Here is an 18,922-nt window from a genome sequence, read left to right as displayed (position 1 = left end):
TGCAAGACAGGAGAGCGAACACTCGCTGCTGCAGGATCCAACACATGCAGACACGTGTAATGGCACAGTGGTAGCCCTGAATCAGGGGTCCGTCCTGCGTCATAGCAAGACAACACAGTACAGAAAAAAGCAATGTAATATAATAAATAATTTTCATTGCAATTGCTTTATCTTGCCACACATTCCATAATCTAGTCCTTTAATATTTGTCTCTTTACACCTTGACATGTTTCTCCATACTTGTGCACAGGTTGAATCTAGTTTTACTTTCATTTCGATTTGTCTGTCTGTTATTTTTATTTTATTAGAGTGATTGGCTTTGATTTGTGAAGTGCTGCCTTCCTGCAGCGATTCAAGTCACTGTCTCAACACTACAAATCAAACTGAAGCCATCATCACTAACACAGCAGGGTTCTCTTTCCAACACATTTTCCTCCTAGGTCATTATTTCTCACCAGGACTGGATACTATTGAGTTTTTCCACTGGGGGGGGGGTGTTTGATAAGTGGTTAATGATACAGTTATACTCTTTGTAGTCAAATAAGTCGTACGCTTCCTCCTATACTTCATCCTCACCCGTCTCTGCTCTTTCTCTTCTCTGATTTCTTGTAAAGTTTCAATACACAGGAGAACTTCTATCTCAGACAAGACATCTGGACCTGTCATATCTGTAAAAGCACAGCTGGACATTATAAATTGAATGATTGTTGGATTTTATTTAGCCGTATCAGTTTCAGGGTCCTGGATACTGTCATGACATCCCAGACTCTTTAACAGAATGAATGTAGTGTGTGTGTTTTACCTTTGCGCTTACCCTTTGCTTTTTAGGGCTTAAGACTCCCTCTAGTGTTTGTTCAGTGTATATACTCTCTCCTCTTCACTTTAGGAGGAGCTTCCTTATTTGCACGCACATTTGTAAAGTATAGAAGGTAAAAATAAGTAAATAAAATAGGAATTTACTGAATAAAAAAATACATTATTATAAAAAGTTTAGTCATGTTTAGTTTTCTCTTGCTTTTATCATCCAAATGTATGCTTACCATCTTTGAGGACACCTTTAACTTTTTAGTTCATGTCCAAATTATTTCAGCATCATTCAGATGTGATGAAGTAGTTGCAGAAACCAGATGATATTCCAAAAACCTGCTCTAGTTCTGTTTGAGGCGATTAGAAAAGCTCTTACTACCACTAGTGGTCAGCATTAGAATAACAAGCTGAAGTCTACTGGAGGTTCAAATACTGACTTCTTGGGGGCGTCTGCGGCTCAGTTGGTAGATGCTGTCGTCTCTCACCTGGAAGATTGCTCTCCAGCTCCTGCAACTACATGTACGAAGCATCCTTTGGTAAGACACTTAAACCAGAGTCTCCGCTTTTTCAGCAGCGTACAAATGTGTGAATGGAATCAGTTACTTCTGATGGACACTTTACATAGCAACCTCTACCATCAGTGTGTGAATGTGTATGTGTGACTGCTGTGTGAAAGCGCTTTGAGTAGTCAGAAGACTAGAGAAGTGCTCTACAAGCTGAAGACCGTGGACCATTATTTGAAAAGTTAGAATATAGTTTCAGTTATTGTGCTGCTTGGAGTGTTTAAGATAATACTACTCTACTTAAAAACAAGTTATAATAACAAGAATACAAGAAAGCAGGGGAAGTTATGGATGTGTCATCTTTAATCACATTATCAACAAGTCTATGAGCAACACAAGGACTCAGCCCTGCCGTCCCCTGAACTACAGTATCTGGTGTTTTATAACACAGGGAACGATACCCTGAAGCATAATCTTCCATTCTTTGAAAAGTTGAACATACACACACACACACAGAATGACCAACAGACATACGTGGCACCCAGGCCAGTGTTTCTGTAGCTCCTTTGCTACACCAGTATCAGACGGAATCATGAGCTGACAAATGGGCGAGCAAACACTGGGGCGGCCACTGTTGTGCAGGCTGCATGCCTGGAAAGTTCAGTCTGAGTCGTGCCGCCCCGCCTGACACTGTTAGAAGACAGTATTAATGTCAGAAGGCATTTCTTTGTTTCCCATGATCCTTCTCTTTGCCATGTAAAAAAAAAAGAGGAAATAATAGAATGAAGAATGAAGTGCAGGAGCAGCAAAACGGTGGAGAACCTCAGATCTACTCCAACACCACGGTGCCGCCTGCTGCCTCCAGAGCTGCTTTGAGTTTCTCTGCCTCTTCTTTGGACACATTGGCTCGGATTTCCTGGGGAAGGGACTCCACTAGTTTCTTGGCCTGGATGTTTAAGGACAGAGACGAATTCATTAAGTGAGATATGACTGGTACAGAAATGGGTCAAATACAAATGTATAAGGAAACAGTATTTTATAGTGGTCTTTACAAGCCTCCAGAGACAGCATGTCAGTTCTTAGACAAAGTTCTGCTCTTAAGAAAACAGTGGACATTTCAAACTCTGTTTCATGTACTGAACTATAAAGCAATACAATCAAATTAACATTTTGATTCTTAAAAAACAACAGTCAGATGTTAAGAAGGCATGCAAAAATTTGATTTAGAGTTGTCACCAGACAATATTTCCATTAATTGATCTATTTGCTGGTTGTTTTCAGAATATAAATATATATATATTTTTTGGTTTGTTTATTCTTATTTATTAGTCTAATCTTATAGTCTACATGTTTACATTGAAAAACATTGGTAGCAACCAGCTGCACTAATTAACGATTAAAACAACTACAGCAAAGGTTCAGATGTAACAGTTGACATCGCACCTCCACCTTTGAATCCAACGAGGAACAAACATTGCTCTCGCTCTCTCTGATCATGTGCAGAGCATCCAGACACTAATCACACCACAAACTCAAGTGGCAGAGAGCGAGGGAGACTGTCCAATAGTTTATCATCTTAGATGGCTATTGCATATGGATTAAAAAATCATTCAAAAACGGTTGGAAAATATACTCAGTGAGTTGTTGATGTACCTGGGCGGCCCACCTGGTGGACTAACATTTCTTGTTACATGATGTGCTCCAGAAAGTCAGTCAGAAAACCAGACTCTGATGAATTAATAAACATAGTTGCCACCAAACACCAAAGGGCCCCCTAAAGTCTAAGACCACTGAAGGACAGCTGTGTAACACTGTTATTATTATTATTTCCATCGCTTTAAAGCTCTATGACCAGAAAGTAAAAGTTATTTAAGGTGTCCTGATCGTGATAAACACAGATCCTGCTACATTAATGTTTCTAAACAGAACTTTGAATAGTCAGTATTGTTAAATCGTTTTTTAAATCCCATGTCTTTCCTCTTCGTTTCCTGTGTTCCTACTTTATTTATTTCTTGTCTGATTACCCACAATGACTGTTCATTAGTGTACACTCAGCATGGTACCTTCTGGAGATCCCTTTGGTTGAAACTTACCTGAACCAGATTTAGGCCTTGGATGCAGTTCTTCACTTCCTTGATAAGCTTGACTTTTTCAGCAGCCTTCAACTCTGTCAGTTTTACTATGAAGTGAGTCTTCTCTTTCTTGACGGGTACATCATCCTCTTCTGTGGCCTGGTTTCACACACAGAAAAAGAGAATAGGTAAGTGCAACATGCAGTGATAAACATGTAGACCCTGTTAAAGCAGTGTTATGTTAAATTTAAATTTGAATGACCCCTGCGCTTTATCTATAAAAAAAAAAGATCACCTGTGCCGCTGCAGGTCCGCCTGCTGCTGCCATCGGCATCATTCCAACATCCTGAATGTTCAGAGTTTTCTGCAGAAAACAAAAAAAAAAACAGGATGAACAGATTGATCACGAGTCTCTTTCTGACACGGCATACTGAGGTTCAGATTCAGCTTTTCCAGCAAGTTTGGCACTAACCTTGAGGAGCTCATTGAGATCTGATACCTCTAACAAAGTGAGGCTGGCTATGTCACTGACGAGCTGCTGGATTTTAGGAGAATACTGTTTGGGTGCTCCGTCCAGCTGAGGGGTGGCGATGGCATCTGAGTGGGTGGCTGGACTGGTCTTCAGGTGTCGTAAAGCACACAAGGCTGGTGCCTGCCGCTGAAGATGTTGCCTAGAAAGTATGGAAATAGATAAGCCAAATAAATATAGACACACATACAGAAGATGGACGTATTTTGTCCGTTACAGCTCATTCATGCCCCTGGCTATGGAAGACATTTTACCATTACCACGGCCTTTTCTTTCACAAGTATAAACACAACAAATACAGTGCAACTCTTTTAATGCCACACATGAAAGTAAAGATGAACAAGTTGGATTTTAGGCAGTGTAAATCCTTTAAATGACTATGATGAATGCAATCAGAGACCTAAGGAGGATTTGTTTCTTTCTGTGTCTTTCATCATGTATAACTTGAAGTTCTTTAGACTGGTGGAAAAGCTGGTTGCAGGTTTCTCAGGAATTAGAGAAAGCTGTCCGTTGATTTCATATAGAAAACCAACTGATCAAATCCAAGGCGACATCCTCAAGATGTGAAACTAAGAGGGAAGTATACAGAAGCAAACTTTAATCGGATATCTTTCTAACCTTTAAGAACCCTTTATTTATGACCTCTGACCCTTTGGGGGTGAGGGCTACCTAAACACCAGGATGGCAGCGACATGTGTGGGATTAATGTTGTGGACACTATTACTGTTTCTATTGCAAGTTCTTTGCTGTATACTGTAGTTGCTGAGGCTTGCCCTTATTCTAACACATTAAGAGATGTAGCTGCTGGATGTTCAAGCAGCAACACCCTGAATATTCAGGAACACAAATTCGACCTTGGCTGACATGGACAGAGCTGCTCTGTAAAGAAGAAGGCAAACATCTCCTACATCTGTAACTCTGAGTACAATCTCAACCTGAAACTGGGACACATTGTTTATTACAGGGATCAAATAGTAACGCTGTTCAATCAAAGACAATAAAGGTTGAATTACTACCGGCTATTACTAAGTAACCACGCTAGCTAAGGTAAGCCAAGTTCATTCAAACACTGCTAACAACCCTGAAGCTTCTCTGACAGGAACTCTTCTTTATTTATATAAAGATAAAGTAACAACAGACCCCCCCCCCTAAAGTGACTGGCCGCCTGTCTGTCCTTGAGGAAGCGGGCAGTCAAACCCCCAATGTACCGTTAAGTGAGCGCCCCGGTGTTACATGACTGACTGCTGCAGCTCGGTCCATCATTACGTCATTACGTACCGGTGAGTGGTCGCTGCAGCCCGCAGCGCGGTCCGGAGGCAGTGACTGGTGCAGTACATGCTTACTGGAGCCTTTTTATCCCGGTGTCCCCCTAAAAAAAAGAGTCCAAGTTTATGACAGCCAAGTCCCCTTCCAAATCCTCTGCCTCAAAAGCACATGGCGTCCTCTCGGCTTCTGACCTACCCACAAGGCAATGCGTGAACTGTGTGTAGAACTACGGGAGCCAATATGGGACAAAATACATGTGATAACGAAATGTAAAACACGAACGTTCTAAAAGTTCGTTTTTATGAATATAAGTGTAAAAATAAAACCAGCAGGGCAAACAAATGTATTAGTCACAGACCATAACAGGTATTAATTAAATATATCAGTAATTTCATTAGATGTATAACGGATGTAATGTACTAAATCGGCTGCCCGTTTTACACGAATTACCTTTTGATGGATTTTCCTCTTGATAGTCTAAGATTATCCCCCACTTCATTTAGATAACTAAAGTCATTTAACAAGATTCAGGGTTTGTTTTGGCAAATAATTTACAAATCGTTTATTTTCTGTTATCCACTGTGGCCACAAGAGGGCAGTATTCACTCATCAAATCGATCAAATAAGGGCCTAAATTCACAGATACTATAGCAATTACAAACATTATGATGATGCTGTAATTGTTACGTTCATGTTTAAAAATACACAATAATTGTTTGGTTTTAGTAACAATTGTTTGTAACAATCATTCGCTGTTTATGAATTTACCACATTTACCTTTTTATCTGTTAACTAATAATAACAATTATAATAAACAATCATATAATTAAGCTTTTGTCATGTTTTTATTATCTTTCTTTTAATCTCTTAATTTTTTGTGTTTTTGCGGTAACTGCTTTTATTTCCTTTATTGGTTGTCTTGTGTATGTTGTCTATGGGAAGCACTTTGTGCCTCAGGCTTGAAATAAAAAAAAGATTTTAAATATTATCATATTGATTTTTATTTACTCGTTATACCGTTCATAATGATGTATTTCATCTTTTTTATTTTATATTTTACGAAAACATTTTTTGTGTAATGTTTAAACAATATTATTATTTATAGCTTGTTTTTTGTGTCATTTTTTTATTGTGGTTGTGTATTTTCATTTTGTGAATCATTTGGAAATACAATTAAATGGTATTTGATTTGTTTGAACAGTGCTACTTTAGAAGTGTCTTAGTAACAATGGTAAATAGATTAATGAATTAAATAGCTGCTATAATACAATATTTTGTCCCCCAGGGGGAAATTTGTTGTCACAACATTGTACAGTGTGTAACCAGGTATATAAACACAAATGTGTTACATTAATGGAGTTTTGTTCTGTTCACTTTGTTTTCTATTCTTGTTTGTTCACCTACCTGGACGGAGCCTGAGCTGAACACTGGGGAGGAGCACAGAGGGAATCCTCTTAACCAAAGTAATCTCAGCACCCATCTGCTGTTGTAGTCATCCAACACTTCCAATATGCTTTTTACCGACCTGTTGCTGTCAACCATCACAAGTGAAGGTAAGATCAATGCACAGACTTGGCCATACAACATGACAAGATTGTAAGTCATTCGGCTTTTTTTTTCTCCCCCAGACCATGCTGCTGTCTCCTCAGGCAGAGAGGAACTGGGAGGGTTTGTGTTCAGTGCTTGAAGATGTGCTGGAGGACCAGTCCCACAGGCAGCTGTTTGCTGTGGAGCTGGGCTCTGGAACAGGACAGCACGTCATACGCTTTGCCCAGAAAATGCCTTTTGTTACCTGGCAACCATCAGACATCAAAGAAGAGTGTCGAGACAGGTTTCTTAAAAAAGAAAGACTTCTAATAGTTGATCAATCTAAAAAATCAGTCACAACGACCTATTAAAGATCAAAATGAATGGTTATACAGTAGTCACAGTAAGGTGTACATATTTCAGTTATGGATATGAAACAGCAGTGAGGGACTGATAATTAAATATAAATGTCAAATGAATGAACTGAATATTTTCTTACAGCATTAAAGCATACATTGCGGCAACTCATGTGAAGACTGTGCTGCAGCCCGTTCACCTGGATGCCAGTGAACCTTGGGAGAAATGGGCAGGCCTTCCTCGCAACTCCTGTGATGTAGTGGTGGCCATAAACTTACTGCAGTACAGCTCCTTCAAAACAGCACAGGTTGGTCTGCTTATCTATAAAAAAATGTCTAGATACTCCAATAGTTGCACTGTTTTTTCAAAAATGTATAACTGTGCTTGTTTCTGTTTCATATACTTCTTCTTAAAATGAACTCTCCCAGGGTGTTTTCAACGGAGCAGGTCAGATCATGAGGCAGAATGGTCTTTTGATAACATACGGGGTACGTACCAACAGCTTTGTTTATTTTAGAGGTGAAAAACATGAATTTAAGCATTTCCTTTTCTTAAACACGCCCCAGGTGTATGCTATCAATGGAACCATCACCCCGAGTTGTAATGAACAGCTGGATGAAGAGCTTCGAAAGATGTGAGAAGAGTTTTGTCTTTGTAATATATTATATAGCGAGAAGAGAATGACTGCAATCTGTTTCTGGTGATGATCTGCTGTCACAGTGTGAATAAAGTGGTGCATGAAATGTTTATGCAGGAATCCAGAGTGGGGTCTTCCAGATATCGATGTGCTGAGACAGATGGCCTATGGGAACGGGATGCGTATGGAGAGGATAGTGAGTCACTGAGTGTAGCATTGATTTCTTAATTACAACAATAGAGCACTTCTACATGTGTGTTTTCTTCTTTTACAGATTGAAATGGAAGATTATTTCAAATGCCTCATATTTAGAAAACTTTAAAGAAGCCAAACTGCTTCAAGTTTTTGAAGATTTGTCAAACAGTCATGCACATTAACAAGCCATATGATAAAGAACATTTCATTATAATTTATACATATGTCATATTTTTGCCTTTAACCTGATGATGAAGCCAGTTAAAACCCTTTTGAAGTTCAGTCTGTAGGGACTTGGGTTGGGAACCGGAGGGTCGCCGGTTCAAGTCCCAGTGCGCACCAAATTTGAAAATTGGTCTGGTAGCTGGAGAGGTGACCGTTTACTTCCTCAGCACTGCCAAGGTGCCAATGAGCAAGGCACCAAACCCCCACCACCAACTCAGGAGCGCTCGCTGTCCCTCCGCCATCTCTCCATTAGTGCATGTCCATAGGATCCTGTTTGTGCATGTGTGTGTAGCATGTCTCAATATCAGTGTAAAATTGAATTTCCCCTCATGGGATTAATAAAGTTGATCTTCTTCTTTTGTTGAATCTTGTATAAATGTGACTTGAAGGCTGAATTTAAATAAATAAAAACTGTTGAAGAAATCTTTGTTGTTAATGAAATAAAAAGAGAGAGAATGAAGCAAGTGGACAATAAGAACCAGATATTTATTAAATATAATTTTAAAATTAACTTGAAGTCAGACAGATCAGTACGATGAAAGAAACAAGTCCACACGTGGATAATGAAGGGTTACAGAAGTCACTGAATGTTGGTGTGAAACATGCTGCATGTCTTGTTCACTCTGCAGGCGTTATGTTCCACACTTCGGGAGTCCACACTTAATAAAAACTTACCCATCTGTACTTAATACAAAGATATTCTCATCTTTGACAGTTCCAACCAAATGCACACGGGATGGAGCGCCTGGAGACCATTTGCAGTTAATAGTAGGTTATGATCCAATGATTCTTTTTGTCCTGTGATGCTTTTTTTAAATCGCTGACTTGATCAATTTACTAAACAGATGCAGGATACAATAAGATCTGCAGGACTGCTTTAGTACACACTGTTACATATTTATGGTTATTCCAAAGATTGAATCTATTAAACTACTTAAAACAAATGTCCAGCTAACTTCCTAACACTCCTTCCAATGTGCAATCTCTGCAGTGTTTTTGTCGTTGAAGTGTCTACTCTGAGCAGTGCACAACTAATGAATTAGAAAACCATAAAAGATGAGCATAGCGTGTGTGCATGAGAAGAGATGGAACCAAAGAACTACACCTGGAACGGCAAGCTGTGAACTTGTTTGAAGATGTGACTTAAGGCCTTTTATCTCAGGCCTTTCACTGTGCTCTCTCTCTACCTAGACATCCCTCTCTCATCACAACCTGCATCCTTTCACAGCACACACAGACGTCTCTCTGCTTCCATTCCAGAACAGAATTAAAATTTAACATGCAAATTCTGCTTTACAAAAATATGAGACCAAGAATGATTAAGTGTTGTCTTTTTCTCAATAATCATCATATTTTCTTATTCTTTTATAACTGTATTACCACTGACTATTTCTGATCTTCGGTTACTCATTTAATAAGGAAATACTACATACATATGAGCTGGAAAGAGGAGAGGGACAGGGTGGAGGGGTCTGGGTTTTGGTGCCCTCTCTCTCAGTCTTGCAGTTTCATCCCCTGCTTTCGCGCGCTTCAGCGAGGGGGGGAGATGCAAGGAGAGACACAGATCTGCAACATCATCACAATAATTACATTGTCACAACATCACAGTCAGGTGGAAGGTGCAGGTGTGTGTCTGTGTGTGTGTGTTTAGGTGTGTGTTTGTTTTCAGAGGGCATCGTCAAAGTCCAGAGGGTGAGGGGGAAAGACCAAAGGAGGAGAAAGGGTATAGTGTCAGAACCCGCAGCGTGTGGGCTCTCAGTCGAAGGAGATGAGCTGTGCCTCTGCACTGCCCGGCACAGCCTGAGGCGCTTGCTGCTGTTGCTGCTGCGGCTGTGGACCACCAGGGGGAGCCATCTGGCAAATAAAAGGAAAAAAGTTAAACAGGAAGATTTGTGTGGATTCAAATAACCTGGGTGCAACTATATCCATCTTAGAAATGGGCAATGGAATATCTCCCTACAGAGAAATGTTTAAGGCGTCACTTTGGTTTAAAGATCATCAGAGTGCTGTGAAAGGTTTTGACTGACCTGTTGGTACATGGGCTGCTGGCCTGGCATGTATGGCTGTTGGGGAGGCATATTGGGATCCTGACCCGGCAATGCTGAGATCATGTTCTGCATGGTGTACGGCTGGTAGCCCATGTAGCCCATTCCGTTAGTGGGGGCAGCCTGGGTCATGGGGGGCATACTCTGAGCCTGAGAGACCGCGTTCTGCACAAAAAGTGGAGACAGTTAGAATGTTTATTAGTATCCTTAAGAAATTGTGGTGATAGCTGGTGAGAAAATTCGAATTCAGACCGAACCTGGTAGCCTTGTGTGGGTGTGGGCTGATAATTGGAGTAAGGTGGACTGGTATTAGGCGGGGCCTGACCAGGAGGAGGAGCGGGCTGCCCATTGGTGCCTGCAGGCTGGTACATGTACGCATTGACCATATTGGGATCTGGAGGATGGAAAGACCATCAGTCACACACATACTTCAATAGAATTATTGAATTATTGTGTAAATTGTTACATGACTTTATGAAATGCAGAATAACAATTCAACATAGTAACTTATGTGACTCCAAAGACATCAAAGGGTATTTAAAACAGTTTTTTCAAAGTTCATAATTTTTTGTTGTTGCGCTCCTCACCTGTGGGAGGCATGGCCTGGTACTGTGGTGGTGCAGTCTGACCCTGCTGGTTCATATAGATGTTGTGCATAGGTGAACCCTCCACAGACCCAGCTGGACTAAAGGTGCCTGGGTAGCTGGGTGGAGCACCAGGCTGGTACACCACCCCTCCAGCCACATTTGGGGGCAAAGACTGCATCTGCGTGAACAGAGTTATAGTCCTGTTATGAGGAGTTGGATTCATTGTCTGAATCACTATTTTCTTATAAACTTTTAGACATGGCTACATCCTTATAGAATCAGTCTTGTGGACAGCTGACATAGAAGTATGTAGTGTGTACCTGAGCATAAGGTAGGGAGAAAGCAGGCAATTGAGCTCTCATCTGGATTGTGTGCTTCTGCTGCTCGAGACGCATCTGCCTCTCCTTCTCCTGCTCCTGGAGGCGCTGGATGGCCAGTTGTCTTTGCATTTCCAAGTATTCCTATAGTTTCAAGACAAACACTTGTTAGCATGGTAAAAAATAATGTATAAACATCTGGATTATAAGCACAGAGCCTCTTGTTGTTACCTGTTTCTTCTGCCTCATGATCCCCAGTTTCTGTGCCAGCTGGATGTGCCTCTGTCTCTCTGCTTCCTCCGCAGCATGACGCAGCTTCTCTCTATGCTCATCCCGAAGGGCGTTAAGAGCAGCGCGAGCATCCCGCACCTGGGCGAGCTTGTCCTGCAGCCCCTCGTAGTACACTGCCACAAACATAAACGATGTGATGGTGTAAAGAATTATAAGTCAGGATGAAAGGCAGGCATGGATAAGCAAAAAAAAAACTAATTAAAGGCTAACACTCACATCGTTTCTCATCTAGCTGGTTGAGGATGTCCAACAGCTGTGGATGCATGTTGTTGATGGACTGGAAGAGGGAGAGCACAGCACTGTCGTTGGTGATGCTGCGCCCACGCATGTGGTTGCTCTTCATGCGGTTCAGGAAGGTGGTGACAGCATTCTGCAGAGCCTTCAGAAACTGCTCGTGGTTCTCCTCTGACTCCCCGTTCTGGTACTGCTGCTGAAGGGGGGAAACGAGAGGGAAGCAAAGAGTGGAAAGTTATTTGTTGTCTGACCTCACCCTGACATAAAAAAAAACAAACAGGACTTACCCAACTTATAATACAAATTTCAATACAAAATTTTATAACTACTATACTATAGAAGCTTTCATAAGAAGACACACCTTTAGAATTATTTTCTATAACTGCAAGCAATCTTCCTGACATATTAACGTCTTTTGTCACTATATCATCTGACCCAAAGTAGCAATTTAGTTAGCTAAGTAAGCGACCGCTAAACTGGCAGACCCCAAAACCCTGCAGAAGAGCAAAAAAAAAAAACTATAACTGCTATTTCTAATAAGCTGTGATGGATGAACACTCAAGAAACACAAACCTTAAGACAGACTAATTATCTTCAAAAAGGCGGCAGCAGCTATGCTCGCAGGCCCTCAGGACATGCTGTGTCCACAGAAGAAAAGCCTGAGAGAGACTCATTTTTGACATGAAAAATCTTCAAGTTTTTAAAATGGTATTTGAACCAGTTTGTTTGTTTTGGGGAGTAGAAGACCTCTGCAGATAACAAATCGGACCATTTATATCTAAGGAGAAGGCCTGTAAGATACACTACCACACTTTTTCAACATACCTCCACTATGTTGACTGGCTGAACAGGGACATGGCTCTCTGCAGGCTGGCTGATTGGAGGAAGGGGCTCAGCCAATGGCACGGGGGCAGGGGCTGAGGGGGTTGGACTCTTACGAGCCTCTTCCTGTTTCTTCTCCCAGTACGTTCTGTTCAGGTACCGTGCCAGCTGGAACAGTGTGACAAATGACGTTTAGTAACAGCAGGATGTAAGATTTGCTTTATTCTATCTTGATCAAGGAATTCAAGAAGAGAAGGATCCCAAATGTACCTCAGGGTCTACATCTTCAGCTGATGGGGCAGAAGAGTTCTGGAAAAGAAAAGAAAAGTAGGTTGTACAAAATGCAATGTTTAATCATTTTTATAGCTGACCTTTAAACATGAAAGGATGTCTTACCACAGGGGGAGTGTAAAGGGTGCTGACTGGTGGTGCAGAGGAAGTCACTGGGGTGGGATCAGTTTTGGGATACATGGCATATGAGTTTTTGTGCCTCTGTGGGTATAAAAACAGGTAATGTTGTCGTTTTGTCTAAATAATCGGGCTGTGCAAACAATTCAAAATATCAGCAGGGGGGCCTACCATCCGCTCTTTCTCCTCAGCCTCACTTTGGGAGAGGGCAATGGCCAGCTGCAGCTCCTCCTCCTCCTGCAGCGCGGCCTCATCTCTCTTCGGGGGCATCTAGAGCGAGTGCAGAACAACGGTCACGTCCAGAAAGCGGGAATAGGGGGAAAGCAAACAAAACCCATCAATGTGTGGATGACAAAATGCAAAGTACACACAGCCAGTATAATCTTCTGGGGAGGCTTTAAGTTTTTCAAATTATAGTTGCTTACAATCACCTGGGACTGTTGGGACAGCGGGCTGGTCAGGTACTCAGGAGGCAGCTCAGCGGGGCCTGCGGCGGGGGCTTTCCCTTCAGCTTTCCTAAGTGGAGGAGAAAGGGAGGGGTGGCTGGTGAGGAAAAGGGATCAGGGAGGAAAAACAACCTTGTAAATTAGAGGAGAGAACCAAGATCTCTCCAAATACAGAACAATACAAGAAGTGTCTGCCTCTGTCAATCCTGCAAAATCCTTTGATTGAAGTTTTTATAACAATAATATGCATTATTATTTTATTTGGAAAATATAATATTCTAAATCTTATAATGTTCTAAATGTCAAACACTATTAAACTATGCAGCGTAGTTCAGAGTTAGATTGTATAAAGAAGACAAACATCTGTTCAAATGAAGGTCTGTCTGTTGAACTGTTATAAGATGACTTATGGCCTATAAAATCAATCATTTTCCTTCCTTCATCTAGTGGGTTAGATACCAAAGACAATTTAGTGTAATGCAACAAAGAAAATAAAAATATTATAAATGGTTGTGTATTGTCAGAACAGAAGTAATTTCTTTGTTATTGTGATAACGAACAGACAAACATGGACAATAAAAGCATGACCAGAAAGGACAATTTTCACACAAAGTAATGTTTAAAGCATGCAAGAGCATAGCCGACTTTCTTTAAAGGCATGCTGATGAAAACAAAGAGGTAATAGAGGCTGGGACTGATTAAGCAGGAAAAAAAACAATCCAAAACAAATGCATATTAAAGCTCAACAAAAAAGTGTACATCTCAACTTTTAGAAGAGAGTCATTTAAAATAGCAGTGTGAAACTGTGTCTACTAAAGCAGTTCATCCACGCCTTGTATTTCAAACTCAGCAACTCAAATTCACAGAAACTCAAGTAGTTTAGCTCTGAGGACTCACTTGTTAAGCAGCTCAAAGCAGGGCTCACACACACGCACTTCCTTCTCTATGCCAAACTTGGGAATAGTGGAGTACTTAGAAGAACACTTTCCACAGAAAATCTGGCCACAGGCTCGACAGTGGTGCTGGAAAAAAGCAAAGAAAAATTGAGGTCAGCGCCTGCGTTATGAACATACATACACAAACAAACACTTCAGTAACTGAATGAAGGGAAGGCATAAAATCTCCAAGTGCCCTAGTTTCAAGGAGGCATGGCCTACCTTTCTTGTCATAACCCCAAACTGGACTCTGCACCGGTGGCACTCCTCTGCATCGACCCAGTCTGGAGCCTGAATGCAGCAGACAGAAATGACACATTACTAAAGATATGGCGACACAGGAAAGTCACAGGATCTTAGGAGTGCAGTTTTTCTATTTTCTTAATAGTGTAGAGCCATTACCAGAATCAACTTATGCAACGGTACATCAACAGGTATGGTATCTGACTCGATGAACCTAACTCTAAGAAGAAGAAGAAAAAATATCTCACCCTCTCAGCTGCAAACATTGCATCACTCTCCTTGAACTCAGGGAATACATGACCTATAAGAAAAGAAATCAGATCAGTTAAACCAAAAAACAAAGACATATTGGTGTATTTCTCTCATAGTTTTTACAGTTTAGACAGGGTTAGGTGTGATAATAATTTACAGGTCCTCAGCTTACCTTTCAGGGATGCTTAAAGGAAAACTTATGTCATATATAGTTGGCAGATTTGTCCACTTACCTTCCACTTTCATGATCTGGTAAGTGTCCTGGACCACCTTGTACTTGGGTTCGTTTCGGAAGGCATGAGCCCACGCCTGGATCAGGTACAGAATCTTGTTTCTGACATTTGGTTCCGTCTGTTTCTGGTGGTAAAAGAACCACACAGAGTCAAATGACACTGGTCTTCACACCACAGGCCCTTTTTAATTCTTCTCAGTTGTCACATTAGTTGTACATCTGAGCTTTTCTCAAACTAAATGAATTCAGCAACATTGTGTTTGAAAACAAGAACTGATGTGGGAAGTCCCTTGTGTTGTTCTGGGGGAAGAAAAAAAAATCCTGTCACAAGGTTATGACATCATCAGGAAGTTGAAACCAGCATGGGCCGGCGGCTGCAGGAGCTCATGTCATGTGATACAAAAAGGATCCAATCAAATGTTGCTAGCTGGTGGTGTAATGCAGAAAGCTTCCTCGCAGCAGTGAGCAGTATTACATGAAGCGAGAGACAAAATGTGATGCCATGTTTCTTTGACAGAGAAGAACATTATAAAATCTGATAAGGTCACAAAAGTTTATTTTTAGGCCGAATATTTGATTGTTACAGCATCTTAAATTTCTTTTGTATGACAGATTTTATTGATCATCTTCGTGTTTTGGACTGTAGTCAAATCAAAAAGGCATCTGAATATGTAACCCTGGGCTTTCAGAAAAAGCTGCAGGTATTTTGAAAGCTGTTGATTTCCAGGCCAGTCGAATATTGATTATTTTAGGACCGCTTCCTCTGTCCCGTTCCGTTTGTCTCTTGAATTCTGTGTCAGGGGTACCAAGCTAAGACCTGTAACAGGAGGTATTTGCCTTCAGGTCAGAAAGCTGTGCCATGGTGCGTTCCAAAAGTTATACCTGTATACCGCTCAACCCAAGTTATAGAGTGCAAGATCAGGAATTTAGGGCAAGGAGTGGGAATGTGGAGTACCATCAAAATGATTTTGAATAATTGTATTTTAAGCTTAAAGGAATGCTTGGAGTATTATTCAGACTAACAGGATTCTGAGAAAACAACTTGGAGCAACAGGAAAAGGAAGGAAAGTGATGCAGAACAAAATATTTGCAATCAAGAACAGGAACGAATAGAACGAAAGTAACCTTAAGAAGATCCTTCAGTTCCTCCATCGTTTGTTTACACGCCACTTCATCGTGGACCGTCTGGCCACAGTTCTTCACCACTGACTCCAGCACCTGAAGAGTGAGGCCACATATTATTCATTATGCCAACTGTGTTACACAAACTTCACCACAGCACTTTGAAAAAAAAGGGGGACTTAACAGGACACCAACAACCCAACAGAAATACAGTAGAACAAGTTAATTTAGTTAAACTTCATCATGCTCAAGCGCACTAGCTGAAACAATCCTGCAGCTCATTAGTAACCATACTCAAGACTTACCTCAAGTGCATAAAGAGCCACATGTGGGTTTTTGTCATTAAGCTTCTTCTTAATGGCCCCAATGGCATATTTAGCCCTGCAAGGACAAAACATGTTTCTTAACTGAAAGTCTAGGCAACAATAATTTATCATTGAAAAAGAAAATGTGAAGAACTATTCCCAACTTGAACAGGCCGCGATGTGATTAGTAAAGAGAAGAGTGCAGAATCACTCACTGTGCGTCTCCCTGTCGAATGAGATCACAGATCTGCAGAATGGATTCCCAGTCAGTCTCCAGGAGCAGCTGACTGGTGGCTTTATCTGCAATAAGTATAGATGGTTAAAGCGTCAAACATACTGTATGTTGTGTAATGACTGTCTAATATCTCTCAAACATTATCTCCTCACAAACCAACAATAACAGGCTCCTTCTAACCTTATTACAATGCTAGACATATATTTACTTGCTTTAACAAAGCTATGATGAACTCATGTCTACGCTCAGTTGACAGCTTAGTAGGTTAAACTGACAGTCAAACAGTCCTGTATTAAATCTCAACTTCATGTAGCTTAAACATACGTTTTGTTTAAACTTTTTCAGTTGAATGTTTAACGGATCATTTTGATCAATAATACATTTAAATTAATAATAACTAACTAATGACATTAATACAGGATTCCCAAATCCTTCCAGTATCAAAACATTTCCTTACAACAATTGATATAATCTATATACAGTAGTTATTTCAAAGTTGATCATTTTCAAACTGGTTGGCCCTGATTCAAAATGATTGTCTTTTACTGATTTCATCTTTACTGTGGGACCTTTGATTTGTTTTCAAAAGAGTAACTGACCCCACCAAAGAAACTCAACGCCTGGTTTGCTTCACAGTCTCAACATTGTTTGTACTAAAAACATTATTAGTAGCTGTATATTTAGAAATGTGGAAATACACATAGCTTTATCACAGGATCAAATCATTTTTAAGGTTGTTTTTACCTTGGGTCAATATCTGGTTTTAAGAAACCTTACATAAACCTGTAGGCCTACCTGTTCTTACATGGTGCAAAATGTATGCGTTTCATAATCAACACTAAACAGATTGCACCGCTAAACCTGGTACAAGCAACACAAACATAGCCTACTGTACAACATATTGAGTGGTATATAGGTCTAAACCTCTGCTTATTGCAGTGAGGTCTCTGCAGCGAGGCACACAAGATGAGGTTTGTAAAGCATGATGATCTGGCAGTTGTTTGTTGCATTGTTAAGTGAATGTCCTATTTCAGCATGACTCATGAAAACACCTACAAGCAGCTGCATAGAAACGTTATGGCAGAGGTGTTTTTCTCTCATCGGGTACAAGGGTAAGCCAACTGAGCTAGTGGCCTTAACGTTACCTTTGCTTTATTATTAAAAAGGCAAGATATTAAAGTCAGCGTAATGTCGATCTATACCAGGGATGGGCAACATTGGTCACAGCAAGGGCCACATTCATTTAATTCTCACTGCCAGAGGGCCAAATTGTAGTATACAAAAACGATTACAGTCAATTTTTTCTCCAATTTAACTCACATATCAGTGATCAAATATAATTATGGACATACTTCTGGTTTTCATGATTTCATGGCAGATTTAGTCATGTTTTCTTCATGTTTCCAATTAACTGACATGTTAAAATTGACCTGAGGGCCACGTTGAGGGTTGATGGGGGCCGCATGTGGCCCCCGGGCCGCCAGTTGCCCACCCCTGATCTACACAGAGCAAAGAGCAGAGTTATACCTGTTTAGCAGCCAGCTGATCAACATGTTGATGACTCAACTTATGACAACACCCAAAGTCGTTAGTACCTCACAAATAATGTACTTGGCTGCTCGACTTGGCTCAATATCAACAGTAGCATTGTTATTGTTCGCGTGTATAACTAGTTAATGTTTATAAATGATCTTAATGTGGAGCTGATCTCAAACTAAAGGCAGCCTAGTTTAGCTTTGCTGATAGCACTCAGATAAAACAACGATAAGGGGACGTATTTAACCAACACTTTGAGCAACTATACTAATCAAACAAATCTGTATTTGCTACTTAGACAGCTTGTTGTAATCAATTATTCAATCGATGCCTCTAAACAACAGCAGCAAAATTGTTAACAGGCAGAAAAATGAGCTAGCTGGCCTGAAAGCCACAGCCCCAGTCGGCCAAAACAATACGCTGGAAAACAACGCACTTTGACTCATATTTGACGAATTAACTATAAAACGTAACACATGTGCCGATTACTTACCCAGAAGCCTTTCAAATGTACCTCCACCTTTCCCCATTATGGATTGAAAGTCTCAAAGTAGGTTTCGATGTGTCTCCTTTAGTCCACGGGTCCTGATATTTTCACCGCTAAGGATAGCCTGTTAGCTTCTCTACTAGCCACGGAGCACAGCTGTACGGCTCTTCCTACTTCCCACTTCCCACTTCCGCCGTACAAGCAACAACAACACAGGGTTTTTTCTCCCTCTAGCGTCCGAGAAACAAAAATACAAGCAAAGTCGACTGAACTGAGTATAAATGTTATATTATCAATACATTTAGGT

General features: G+C 40.7%; 3 protein-coding genes across 9 annotated transcripts; 1 reads left to right on the top strand and 2 right to left on the bottom strand.

Annotated features, from left to right (window-relative positions):
• Positions 1-1,655: 1,655 nt before the first annotated feature.
• Positions 1,656-5,387, bottom strand: mrpl12 (mitochondrial ribosomal protein L12). Its single transcript, XM_020640918.3, has 5 exons — positions 5,190-5,387; positions 3,855-4,053; positions 3,678-3,746; positions 3,404-3,541; positions 1,656-2,256 (listed from the first exon to the last, which is right to left on the bottom strand). The coding sequence occupies exons 1-5, from the start codon at positions 5,246-5,248 to the stop codon at positions 2,140-2,142; spliced, it is 582 nt and encodes a 193-aa protein (XP_020496574.1). The 5' UTR covers positions 5,249-5,387; the 3' UTR covers positions 1,656-2,139.
• A 1,193-nt stretch (positions 5,388-6,580) lies between these two features.
• Positions 6,581-8,155, top strand: zgc:103625 (methyltransferase-like 26 B). Its single transcript, XM_065964642.1, has 7 exons — positions 6,581-6,730; positions 6,806-7,008; positions 7,206-7,368; positions 7,490-7,549; positions 7,628-7,695; positions 7,816-7,894; positions 7,973-8,155. The coding sequence occupies exons 2-7, from the start codon at positions 6,809-6,811 to the stop codon at positions 8,018-8,020; spliced, it is 618 nt and encodes a 205-aa protein (XP_065820714.1). The 5' UTR covers positions 6,581-6,730; positions 6,806-6,808; the 3' UTR covers positions 8,021-8,155.
• Positions 8,156-8,585: 430 nt separating this feature from the next.
• Positions 8,586-18,779, bottom strand: hgs (hepatocyte growth factor-regulated tyrosine kinase substrate). 7 transcript variants are annotated; one of them, XM_020640893.3, is made up of 20 exons: positions 18,622-18,779; positions 16,573-16,657; positions 16,358-16,433; positions 16,056-16,148; positions 14,932-15,049; positions 14,695-14,747; positions 14,426-14,494; positions 14,166-14,290; positions 13,248-13,365; positions 12,994-13,092; positions 12,811-12,906; positions 12,685-12,723; positions 12,418-12,582; positions 11,575-11,788; positions 11,299-11,471; positions 11,071-11,211; positions 10,751-10,928; positions 10,421-10,557; positions 10,146-10,328; positions 8,586-9,972 (listed from the first exon to the last, which is right to left on the bottom strand). In XM_020640893.3, the coding sequence occupies exons 1-20, from the start codon at positions 18,656-18,658 to the stop codon at positions 9,874-9,876; spliced, it is 2,298 nt and encodes a 765-aa protein (XP_020496549.2). In that variant the 5' UTR covers positions 18,659-18,779; the 3' UTR covers positions 8,586-9,873. The 7 variants fall into 7 exon arrangements, with proteins under 7 accessions (XP_020496549.2, XP_020496550.2, XP_020496551.2 ...); XM_020640894.3 differs by having other exon boundaries at positions 11,575-11,785; XM_020640895.3 differs by having other exon boundaries at positions 13,254-13,365.
• Positions 18,780-18,922: the final 143 nt, after the last annotated feature.

This window comes from Labrus bergylta, chromosome 16 (assembly GCF_963930695.1).
Source record: "Labrus bergylta chromosome 16, fLabBer1.1, whole genome shotgun sequence".
Classification (NCBI taxonomy): Eukaryota; Metazoa; Chordata; class Actinopteri; order Labriformes; family Labridae; genus Labrus; species Labrus bergylta.
The sequence above is the reverse complement of the archived record's forward strand: the minus strand, read 5'-3'. Positions and strand labels throughout refer to the sequence as shown.